The sequence below is a fragment of the Podarcis bocagei genome (genome assembly GCF_964188305.1).
Source record: "Podarcis bocagei genome assembly, chromosome: 2".
Lineage (NCBI taxonomy): Eukaryota > Metazoa > Chordata > Lepidosauria > Squamata > Lacertidae > Podarcis > Podarcis bocagei.
The window spans coordinates 15,092,598-15,104,974 of NC_138126.1; the positions used below are offsets into that span (position 1 = coordinate 15,092,598).

At 45.6% G+C, this 12,377-nt stretch overlaps 1 protein-coding gene and 2 long non-coding RNA genes across 4 annotated transcripts in view; 1 reads left to right on the plus strand and 2 right to left on the minus strand.

Annotated features, from left to right (window-relative positions):
* Positions 1 to 12,377, plus strand: part of LOC308581287 — a 196,492-nt gene that overhangs the window by 155,101 nt on the left and 29,014 nt on the right. The window lies entirely within an intron of this gene.
* The window catches only part of LOC308581407, a 39,752-nt gene that overhangs the window by 19,697 nt on the left and 7,678 nt on the right, over positions 1 to 12,377 (minus strand). The window lies entirely within an intron of this gene.
* Positions 431 to 7,721, minus strand: LOC308581010 (uncharacterized protein). The gene is made up of 2 exons (XM_081183432.1): positions 7,473 to 7,721; positions 431 to 2,371 (listed from the first exon to the last, which is right to left on the minus strand). The coding sequence occupies exon 2, from the start codon at positions 2,246 to 2,248 to the stop codon at positions 1,256 to 1,258; it is 993 nt and encodes a 330-aa protein (XP_081039558.1). The 5' UTR covers positions 2,249 to 2,371; positions 7,473 to 7,721; the 3' UTR covers positions 431 to 1,255.

The following is a 12,377-nucleotide window of genomic DNA, read 5'->3' on the forward strand; positions in this document are numbered from 1 at the left end:
ACTAACTCACACGGGGGAGAAACCATTTGAATGTATTGAATGTGGAAAGAGCTTCAGTCAAAATGGAACACTTAGAAAACACAAAAAAATTCACACGGAGAGAAACCATTTCAATGTATTTAATGTGGAAAGTGCTTCAGTCAAAATGGAACACTTAGAATACACCAATGAACTCACACGGGCGAGAAACCATTTAAATGTATTGAATGTGGAAAGAGCTTCAGTGAAAGTGGACAGCTTAGAAGACACCAACGAACTCACACAGGGGAGAAACCATTTAAATGTATTGAATGTGGACAGCTTCAGTGAAAGTGGATCACTAAGAAAACATCAACAAACTCACATGGGGGAGAAACCATTCAATTCAATTCAAATCCTTTATTAGGCATAACACACCACACATTGTCAAACAAGCATCATATACAGACTGTATGAAACTGGGAGCAGAACTGGGGAATATTGTTTTCTTTGTTATAGGTGGTTCCGTAGGTCCCAGTTCCTCAGGCGATAGCAATAGCCTTAGTATCCACTCACTGTTGGATAAAGGTTTTGTGGTATAAGTTGCATAGTTAAATTCCCTGGTGACAGGTGTGGCTAGGAGGGTAATAGATTTCCTTATGGATGCTAGTCTTTCAATTAGTACGTCCTGAGCTTCATGTATTTGTTCAATAGTTGCTATGAAGCGGTTTTCCTTCTCTATGCTTGAGCTTTCGTCTGGTACGTGATTTGGGGATAGGGTTTTAGGTCTTTTAGCCAGCTGGTTCGAGGCTTTATCTGCCTCTAATTGAAGCATCTTGAAGTTCTCGTCCATCATAGACATTGTCGGCTTTATTTTTATCTTATCAGTCTTGGTTTCGATGAGAGGGGTGGGAGTACCGGACACTTCGAATAGCCGAGTCACCTGCAATCCAACCCTTTGTATCTTGTCCTTATTGTCTGAGACTAGTTTGGTTGTGTGCCAGTCTCTGAATGTTATCACAACTCTGTTTAGGTCCTTATCTGATGGCAGAAATTTAACATTAATGATGTTTTCTGCTGGGACGAGCCCTCTAACGGCTAATTCAGTTTTCTTGAGAATATAGATTCTCTGTTGTGCTGGGGAAAGGAGATCTTTGTGCATGTGTACAGGTAGGATGATAAGTTTTTGTTTATTTAGAATTAGATTTCTGCTAGAGTGTGTTGTTTTAGGAATAGTTGCTTGCTTAGGGATCGGGTTTTCCCTTGATTTTCCCGCGGTTCCATTCGGGAGCGCTAGTTACTCTGTTGAATTATGAAGCCTAGCCTTATGGAGTTCCTCTGTTGGATTGAATAGCCCAGCCTTATGGAGGTTTTTATTTGGGCTTGGGCTTGGGCTTTTATCAAGGGGTGGCAGAACTGGGTTAGCTGGGCTCGTTGGATTTGAATTCTCTAATAGCTTAAATAGTCTTGTGAAGTTCGCTTTCTTTGTTCGAGATGGGGGCTTTGTCTTCCTTCCCATTTTTACGTTCTTGGGCTTCTCTTTATTCCTGGGACACTTCCTCTTTAAGAGGGGTTTCTTAGGGTCAGTTAAATTTCCCTTCTGGTTTGCTTTAATCCTAGATGTTTTCCTTTTTTCCACATCATGTCGGGTTTTATTGTCCTTGATGTTGTTATTGTTTGGTGTGCTAGAGAGAACTTTGTATGAATGCAAGTTGTCTATTCTCCTAGTTATTTCAGTCAGGGTGGTAAGTAGGCCCAAGCATTCTGAGAGGAAGTCTTTGATGTGTCCCAGTTCTCTGCCTATCTGCAACTTCTGTTCATTTAACAGATCATTATATAGTCCTGTTAGTATGTAGGGGAGGCATTCCAAGTCCAGATAGTGGGCTCTTGTGTCCTCCAGGTCCTCATTTGTCACAGTGAGAAACCCCATCTTGTCCCCGGGCCTGGGTCTTTGGGAGGGCTCATCTGTCTTAATTACTGGGTTTTCCTCTTGTGGCTCTTGTTCCTGCTCCAGCCCCGGTTGATTCACTAAGGTTTCATCTTCTATGGCAACTTGTTTTATTTCCGTTGCCAGATTGACTCCCACCCCTTCGTCTGTTTCCATAAGCTCCCCGTACCTGGTGCGGTCTATGGACCATTCGTGGGAGTGTCGTTTGTCAGCATTATTTATTTTGTCTGTTTTCGGTTTAAAATATTGTGAGATTTTCACCTGCCTTCCTCTTGTAGAGGGTTCAGCCGCTTTGGTGAGGGGGATTCCCAGCTCTTTATAGCTCTGTCTTGTGAGCACCATTCTCTAGGTTGAAAGCTTCCCTTATTGGGCACTTTGTTGTAGAAATAAAGGTAGAGTAAAGTTTGGAAAACCGGTATCCAGGCTGTTGGTTCAGGGAGCCTCCCAACCTTTCCCTCTTTAAGCCTTAACTGTTAGGATATTTCCGTTCCACCTTAAAAGGGAGCAGGCTTTTGTAAGTAACAGAGTCTGCGCATGTCCTAGTCACAGGATGTTTATGTCTGCTGTTTTTTCTTTTCGTTTTGTCAGATGGTCAGAGGCGCTGACTGAGAATGGATGTGTTTTCTTTTGTTCTGTTAAACGCTAAATAAAGTCTGTAAATTATGCTCTTCTGTGATGCAAGCTTTTGGCTGTGTTTCTGCTGAAAGAGGGTGCACCAGCCTAGGAATGCTGGCTAGGAATTTCTAAGGCTTTGTGTCCCTAACTGTTGGATCTGCGTGACTACGGGAGGCTGATGGAATCCCCGAACTCCGGCTTGGGGGCCATGATGGACGTTATCTCCCTGGCAGTTTCCCAACAACAAGGTTTCGGGCCCAGATTCACGGCACCTACAGGAGAGTAAAGCTGCAACAGACTGTGTTTGAGGTATGTGGGGAAAGCGAAAGGAAGGGACGTTTTCCTGTTTTACCTCGGCAAAGAGCCTTTGATCTCCGGCAAGGCTAAATTGGCCTGGGAGCTCAGCCAAAGAGGCTTCGTGATTAATGGGCTGCCGAGATAAGGAGTCTTTGAAGGCATAGGGCTCACGGCTCAAAGCAAAAGCTGGAATGGAATTTTTCCAAGCTTCTGGAGATGCTGAATCCCCTAAGTTACATGGGCAGAATTATGACACCTGGGCAAAATGGTGTGAGAGTCTACTGCATCAGTTTGGGGTCTGGCATGTTGTTTCTGAAGCCCCCCCAGTTCCTCTGACAGAGAGATGGAAATCGCAGAATTCGAAAGCGATTGACATAATAGTCTTATCCGTATCTCTTGAGGAAATTAAGACGCTGGCTGGCAACACCACTGCACGTGCAATGTGGACTGCTTTGAAAAAAGCTCGCAAGCCAGTAATCCCAGCCCAGAGTTTGACTGCATCGGAGGTCCTAGCTGTTTCCCAGAATGCGAATGAGTGCAGGGATGCTGAGGGCACCGGTTGCAAGCTGCAGGGGGAGCTGACCGTCACGTCATCCCAGGCAGCATTCCAGCCTCCAGGGGGAGCCAAGGAGTTGGCAGCTGAGAGCTCTGTTTCTCATGGGAACCAAGGCCATCGCCTTTGCAGAGGCCGGAAAGGCAAAGGTAAACACACGCAAGCATCTGCAGATGGCCAGGAGCAGAGGGAGGGTGAAGAGCCCGCGCAAGGGAAAAACAAAGCGTTGTTTGCTGGCACTGCTTCACCAAAGGCTAAAGGCACGTCTGCTGACCAGAAGCAGGGGGGCAAGCTGCAAAAGCCCACGCCAGTGGAAAGCAAGGCGTTGCTTGCTGGCACAGCTTCACCAAAGGCTAAAGGCAAGTCTGCTGGCCAGGAGCAGCAGGGGGGCAAGCTGCAAAAGCCCACGCCACAGGAAAACAAGGGTTTGCTTGCTGTAAGGACTGCTCCAACAGCCAAAGGCAGATTTATTGTGGATTCAGGTGCCACGCGCCACATTTCCAAGGACAGGCACCTCTTTATCTCCTTCAAGCCTCAGGAAGGTGAGATCCACCTGGCTGATGGGAGGACGTTGAAAATTGCAGGAGAAGGGACTGTGAAACTTGCAAGTTTGCACACAACCATCAGCGGTGTACTGTATGTTCCAGGAGCGGCGAGCAACTTGTTGAGTGTCCCACAGCTTACTGGGCGTGGTTTTCAGATTTCCTTCAAGAGGAGCGTCTGTGTCATCAGTAAAGGCAAAGAGGACTATTTGCATGCAAAGTTTATGGGTGGTTTATTCCATATAACTTATGATGACACTGTTGTTGTGAATAATGCTGATTCTTGTTGTGTTGCACAAACTAACAAAGTTCTTCATGCAGGTTGCATTCACGATGCGCATCGACGGTTTGGTCACCTCTCTTGGAAGGCACTGGCCAAGATGCCAGAGGTGGTTGAGGGTTTGAACATCAAACCCTGTAAATTTCACATGAAATGTGTATCTTGTGCAGAGAACAAGGTGAAGGTTGCTCCAAAAGGCAAGGAGTCTAGCAGGCAGGCTTCCAAACCCTACCAGCTAGTACACGCAGACCTGGTTGGGCCACTTGCGCCCTCTTTAGGTGGAGCAAGGTATTTCATGATTCTGATTGATTCTTTTACCAGGTACATTCATGTGTATTTGCTCGAACAGAAATCGCAAGCGTTTCCGAAGTTTAAGGAGTTCTGTGCTTGGTTGGAAAATGTGCACGGTAAACGTATTTCTTGTTTTTTTACTGATCGGGGCGGGGAGTTCACTTCTCAGCAGTTTGAAGCTTTCCTGACTGAGAAGGGAATCCAGCATGACATGTCAACGCCCAGATCGCCATGGATGAATGGACTTGCGGAGAGAGCAAATCAAACATTGCTGCAAGGGATAAAAACCTTGTTGCATGATGCCAATCTCCCTGATAAGTTTTGGGGGGAAGCTCTGGGGAATTTGGTTTACAGTTATAATCGCAGATTGTCATCACCCATTGGTTGTACCCCCTATGAGAAGATGTTTGGCAAGAAACCCAACACCAAGCACATGAGAATCTTTGGTTCGGACATGTGGGTACGCACACAACAAACCAACAAGCTTGGGAAGCGTGGGGCACATGGTTTGTTCATGGGGTACGAAAAAGGTGCATACAGGGTATGGATGACTGACTCTAAGTCCATTAAGTTCACAAGGAGTGTTGAGTACAATCCTAAGTGGGGGGAAAATGTGGGAATTTTCCAGAGTTACCCAGAGGAGGATGAAGGTGATGTCAAGCAAGCAGCTAAAGCTGAGGAAGCTGCTGCTGCTGCTGATGAGGATGAGGATGAGGATGATGAGGATGATGATCAGAGTTCGGATTCCAGTTCAGTGGGCGGCGCTGCTGCTGCTGTCAGTGACAGTGATGACACAGCAGACTACAAGAGCGCACAGGCCTCAGTCAGACCATCTGATGCGTCTGACAATGAACTGGAAGAACCACTGTTCACCATTGGTCACTTTTCTCCTAAGAAAGAGGAGATGAGTCCAGAAGACTTGCGTCTAGTACGCAGATCTGAAAGGGCGACCAAGGGCAGACCTCCAAAGAGGTATGCTGATGAGTTTGCTAAGACAGCAACTGCTGTTCTTAGTAGCTCAGAGAAGGTGTGGGAACCTTCAAGCTTCAAAGAGGTTCAGGAGTTAACCTCTAAAGATGCTGAGCCTTGGCTTAATGCCATGAAGGCTGAAGTTGATTCCTTGAACAGGAACCAAACTTGGGAATTGGTACCGGTAGTCCCAGGAATGAGACTGGTTGGCAGCAAATGGGTCTTCAAGGCCAAGACAGACCAGAATGGCAAGGTAGTCAGACACAAAGCCAGATTGGTTGCCAGAGGTTTTTCACAGGTACCAGGACAGGATTACCATGAGACCTACTCTCCCACGGTCAAATATGAGAGCATTCGGCTGATGCTCAAGGTCGCTGCGGAGGAGAAACTGCATGTTTCCCACCACGACATTAATACAGCTTTTTTGTACGGGATTTTGGGGGAGGAGCTGTACATGCTTCCACCTGATGGGATGCAGATACAGAAGGGAATGGTCTGTAAACTGAGGAAATCCTTATATGGTCTCAAGCAGAGTGCCAGGTGTTGGAACACAAAACTCACTGAGACATTGCTTTCTCTAGGTTTTCACCAGGGCAAAGCTGATCCATGTGTGTTTGTCAAAGAGGAGGGGCAAAACAAACTGTATTGTTTATGTTTTGTTGATGATCTTCTGATGTTTTGGAAGAATCAGGCTTTTTATCAAAGCACCCTAGCTCAGCTGAAGGAGCACTTTGACATGAAGGATCTTGGTGAGGTATCCAACTATCTTTCTCTGCAGGTGGAGAAGGACCAAGCAGGTAATTTTCTGGTACACCAAACACAGAAAATTGCTGATGTATTAACCAGGTTGAATTTGGTTGATGCAAACCCAGCAGACACACCGATGGTGACAGGTTACCAGGTAGACAGTACTGCTGAAGCATTTTCTGACACAACACTGTACAGATGCATTCTAGGCAAGCTGAATTTCATTGCCAGATGTTCAAGACCTGACATAGCTGTAAGCTGTAATCTGCTTAGCAGACATGCCAACAATCCTACGATTCAGGATTGGAAAGCTCTGAAGCGCATAGCCCGCTATTTGAAAGGGACTATGCACTACAGGCTGAGGTTCACCAGTCAGAAGACTGGAGGTCTTGAAATCTTCGCTGATGCAAGTTTTGGAAGTGACACCACGGATGGCACAAGCACTTCTGGAGTATGCTACATGTACAACCACTGCCTGTTTGACTGGTTGTGCAAGAAGCAGACAACAGTGAGCCTAAGTTCCTGTGAAGCAGAACTCAATGCTCTGTCATTTTCACTCATGGATTGTGAATGGTTGATGCAACTGTTTAAGGACATCAGGGTGTCTGTGAAATGTCCTGTACAAGTGTATCAAGACAATAGATCTTGTTTGGCTTTGCTGAACTCCGAGAGTTGCAAGCAGAGAACCAAGTACTTGCAGATTAAGCTACATCGTGCAAGAGAGTGTATTCAGAAAGGACTGATTCAGGTGTCCTACATGGCAGGAAATGAAATTCCTGCTGATCTGTTGTCTAAGGTTGTTAACAAAGAACAACTTAAGGTTTATGTACAAAGGTTGCAATTGGGTGAACCACAGGTACTACAGGTTACACGGAAAGGGGGAGGATGTTAGGATATTTCCGTTCCACCTTAAAAGGGAGCAGGCTTTTGTAAGTAACAGAGTCTGCGCATGTCCTAGTCACAGGATGTTTATGTCTGCTGTTTTTTCTTTTCGTTTTGTCAGATGGTCAGAGGCGCTGACTGAGAATGGATGTGTTTTCTTTTGTTCTGTTAAACGCTAAATAAAGTCTGTAAATTATGCTCTTCTGTGATGCAAGCTTTTGGCTGTGTTTCTGCTGAAAGAGGGTGCACCAGCCTAGGAATGCTGGCTAGGAATTTCTAAGGCTTTGTGTCCCTAACTGTTGGATCTGCGTGACTACGGGAGGCTGATGGAATCCCCGAACTCCGGCTTGGGGGCCATGATGGACGTTATCTCCCTGGCAGTTTCCCAACATTAACTTGGGGCGGGAGGGTATTCATGGGGGAGTTCTTGGACTTATCGAAGTTAGGCTGAATGGAGTTCAGCGGTTTCCTCTTCTTCTTTGGGTGTATTTCAAATCAATCCGTCGTCCGGGAGCTCCAAGGCTGTAAATCCGTGTGGCAGTATCAGTAAACAGTGCGACGGTAAAACAATAAAACAATAGACTAATTAAAACAAGGCGACAAGCCAGACAACCAATAGTCTTTAAAGTCCTTAAGGTGCAGTTTGTTGGAATTCTGCCTGGGTCAGAGGAATGTGCCACAGCGTAGGCACCGGCAGATATTCCTGTCGACCTCCCCGCGTCTCCACTCTGCTGATAAGCAGGCGAGGTCCCGGCGATTCATCTCAGATGTGTGAGAGGAACACACCGTTCACCCTCTCTCCCCTTTGGTGTCCCCCAGAGAGGGGAAAGAAGCAGACAGAAAACTATTTACATCTTTTATTTCTGTCTCTCATATCAGTACAGAGAAACACGTCTGCACTCGACAACAGCAAGAAGAAACTCCTCCCATGTACTTCCAGTACGGGTCATATGACACACACACTGAGCTACCATCCGGTGCTCAGTACAGAATGGACTGCCCCTTTGTTTCCATGGCAACAGTCACAAACATCCTGTCTGGCTTTCCAGCCACAAGCAGCTGACTGAGCTGCTGGAGCCTTTGCTTGCTGCAGCATTGGTGCTTTATGGTAACACAGTTTTGGGGTCTTGAAGAGGCTAAAACTAATAGAAACACTTAGTTGAAGTCGGATGCTCTACTTAGGCTGCTACCTCCGTTGCCATCTTGGACTCCTCTGTGAATGCACCAACGAACTCACACAGGAGAGAAACCATTTAAATGTATAGAATGTGGAAGGAGCTTCAGTCAAAATGGACACCTTAGGAAACATCAACGACCTAAAGCTATATTACGAAGCAGCTTGCCTCTGCTGGCTAAAAGAATGGATTAAATTAAAGAATACAAAGCTCCTAGATTTGGAAGGATTCGATGCCAGGTCCGGATGGCATGCGCATCTTTGGAAAGAAAGGAAGAAAGGATACAGCTCATTTGAAAACCACATCTTTCGCAAATCGTTACTGGAAGTTTGGGACAGATACAAAAATATATTGGAAACAGGGGTCCCACATTGGCGATCCCCGTTAGAGGCTATGGGAGTTAAGAAAATTAATATGAGAAGCGATTGGGCCACCTATGCAGATCTGGTGAGGAAGGAAGGGGATAAGTGGAAGATTAAACCATATGAACAAGTAAAAGAATTTGTCTACGATTGGTTACACTACCGCCAAGTAAACGAAATGTTTAAAAAGGAAGAGAAAGAAAAAGGGTATAAAGAAAAAGACTCAAAATTTCAAACAGAAATTGTAAACAACGACTGTAAAATAATCTCTAAAATGTACAAAATCTTGCTGGAATGGCATACAATGGATGAGGAGGCGAAGGGAGTTATGATTCGGTGGGCTAAAGATCTAGGTTATAATATAGATTTGGATGATTGGCAAAAAATCTGGAATGAAAATTTGAAGTTTACCGCATGTGTCACATTAAGAGAGAATACAATGAAGATGGTCTATAGGTGGTATATGACACCAACAAAATTATCAAAAATGTACAAGACTTGCAACAAGTGCTGGAGATGCAGGGAGAAAGAAGGCACATTTATGCATATGTGGTGGGATTGTAGAAAAGTAAGGGGGTTTTGGGAGATGATATAAAAGGAATTAAAGAAAATGCTAAAATATAGCTTTGGTAAAAAACCAGAAACCTTCCTGCTGGGGATAACAAGAAGGGATATAAGTAAGGGAGACTGCAAATTGTTCCAATATGCGATTACCGCAGCAAGGACACTGATAGCTCAAAGGTGGAAACAGGAAGAGGTCCCGAACCTGGAAGAATGGAGGTCAAAACTAATTGAGTACGCAGAACTGGATAAATTAACGGGGAAAATTAGGTATCAGAAAGATCATAGATTCTTAGAGGACTGGGGAAAATTTACGGAGTATTTGGAAAACATATGTGAGGAAGGTACAACGCTAGTATGTTTTAAAACAGCTTTGTGAATAATAGGGAATATTACCAGAAGGTAAAGAAGACTAAAAACATAAAATATAATGGAAATATTGTTATAAAGGAATGTGTGGATAAGGTTTAAACTACGAATGATTGCCAGGAAAGTTGTGGGAGGTCCAAACAAGACAAATAATGTGATATGTAAACGGAGATGTTGAGTGTGTTTCTTTTTGTGGAAAACTTAATAAAAAATTTAAATGAAAAAAAAAGAAACATCAACGAACTCACACGGGAGAAGCCATTTAAATGTACTGAATGTGGAAAGAATGTGGAAAGAGCTTCAGTCCATATCGACACCTTATAAGACACCAACTAACACGTGGGGAAGAAACCATTTTAATGTATGGCATGTGGAAGGAGCTGCAGCAAAAGTAGAGCACTTAGAATACACCAACTAACTCATACAGGGGAGAAACCATTGGAACGTATTGAATATGGGAAGAGCTTCAACAGGGAGGATAAACTTGCATTACACTGGCGAACTCCCACAGGGGAGAAGCTTAAGTCAATATGGAACCTTAGGAAACATCCGCTAACTCACATAGGGAAAACTAGATTTATGAAACATGGAAGAAGCTTCAGAGGGAGTGGAGACCTTAATATTCATAAGATAATTCACACAGGCGGGAAACCATATAAATGTATGGAGTTTTCCACTGAGGTTTCCCAGATTTCCTGGGAAGTGAGGATGATTGTCAAGTCCCTGGATGTACAGAAAAGAATTTCAATAATAATAATAATATTTTTTATTTGTACCACGTCCATCTGGCTGTATTTCCCCCGCCAATCTTGGTGGCTTTCAACAAAATATTGAAATACAATAGTCCTTCAGATATTAAAAGCTTCCCTAAACAGGACAGCCTTCAGATGTCTTTTAAAGTCTGGTGGCTGTTTTTTCCTTTGACATCTGGTGGGAAGGTATTCCACAGGGAGGGCACCACTACCGAAAAGGCCCTCTGCCTGGTTCCCTGTAACTTTGCTTCTCACAGTGAGAACTTTGCTCTCTCCTCCCGTCACCAATCTAGCTGCCGCATTCTGGATTAGTTGTTGTTTCTGGATCACCTTCAAAGGTAGCCCCACGTAGAGCACATTGCAGTAGTCCAAGCGGGAGATAACTGGAGCATGCACTACTCTGGGAAGACAGACTGTGGGCAGATAGGGTCTCAGCCTGCCTACCAGATGGAGCTGGTAAACAGCTGCCCTGGACACAGAATTGACCTGTGCCTCCATGGACAGCTATGAGTCCAAAATGACTCCCAGTCTGCGCACCTGGTCCTTCAGGGGCACAGTTACCCCATTCAGGACCAGGGAGTCTTCCACACCTGCCTGCCTCCTGTCCCACCAAAACAGGACATCTACCTTGTCAGCATTCAACTTTAATATGTTAGCCGCCATCCATCCTCCAACCGCCTCCAGACACTCACACGGGACTTCCACCATCTTCACTGGTCCTGATTTGAAAGAGAGGTTGAGCTGGGTATCCGCATACTGGTGAACACCCAGCCCAAACCCCCTGATCTCTCCCAGCGGCTTCATATAGATGTTGAAAAGCATGAGGAGAGGACGGAACCCTGAGGCACCCCACAAGTGAAAGCTCAGGGGTCTGAACACTCAACCCCCAACACGACTTTCTGAACACGCCCCAGTGTATAACAGTGCATCTAGCTCCCAGCCCCTCTAGTGGGTCCAGAAGGATGTTATGGCTAATGGTGTCAAAAGCCTCTGAAAGATCCAGCAGAACTAGGAAACAGCTCTCACCTTTGTCCCTAGCCCGGCGGAGATCATTGACCAGCGTGCCCAGGTCTGTTTCAGTCGCATGATGAGGCCTGAATCCCAACTGGAAGGGATCCAAATGGTCCACATCTTCCAGGCTTCCCTGGAGTTGTTCAGTAACCACCCACTCAATCACCTTGCCAAAGAATGGAAGATTTGAGACTGGGCGATAGTTGGCCGTATTGGCTGGGTCTAAAGATTATTATTTTTTTAAGAAGCAGTTTAATACAGTGGTGCCTCGGTGCCCAGAAATATTATCTTGGGTTAAGAACTTTGCTTCAGAATGAGAACAGAAATCGTGCAGCGGCAGCAGGATGCCCGATTAACTAAAGTTGTGCTTCAGGTTAAGAACAGTTTCACATTAAGAACAGACCTCCAGAACGAACTAAGTTCTTAACCAGAGGTACCACTGTAACTGCCTCTTTCAGTGTGTCTGGGAAGGCTCCCTCACAGAGAGAAGCATTCACCACCCCACGGAGCCCATCGCCCAGCCCTTCCCAGCTAGCTTTTATGAGCCAAGATGGGCAAGGATCAAGGAGACAGGTGGTTGGTTTCACTCGTCCAAGCAGCCTGTCCACATCCTTGGACAGATTGGAATTGATCCCACACAACTTTACTAGACAGGACTCTAGCACTCACCAGCCCCCGCCCTGCTCCCACGGGGGAGTCTACCTCTCTGAATCTGAGTGACTTTATCTGCAAAAAAAACTTTGCAAAATCATTGCAGGAGATCATGTGGCCCGTACCGGACTCCATTGGAGAGATGGTTCCATTAAATTGCTAACCACCTGAATGAGTCTCCTGCTGCTGTTTTCTGCAGATGCAATAGAGGGGGTGAAGAAGGTTTTCTTCACCTTCGCTATCGCCATTTGGTAGGCTCAACGTTGAGCTCTAACCCGTGTCTGGTCAGATTCAGAATGAGGTTTCTGCCACTGGTGCTCTGGCTGTCTCGTTGCCCTCAGATCCATGGAAAACCACGGGGTTGTCCGGGCTCCATGCAGTCGGAGAGGGCGCTTCAGAACCAGACAGGCAATA

Coding starts and splice junctions, on each gene's coding strand:
- LOC308581010 (XM_081183432.1), bottom strand. CDS start 2,248: ATGGTGCTCACAAGACAGAGCTATAAAGAGCTGGGAATCCCCCTCACC.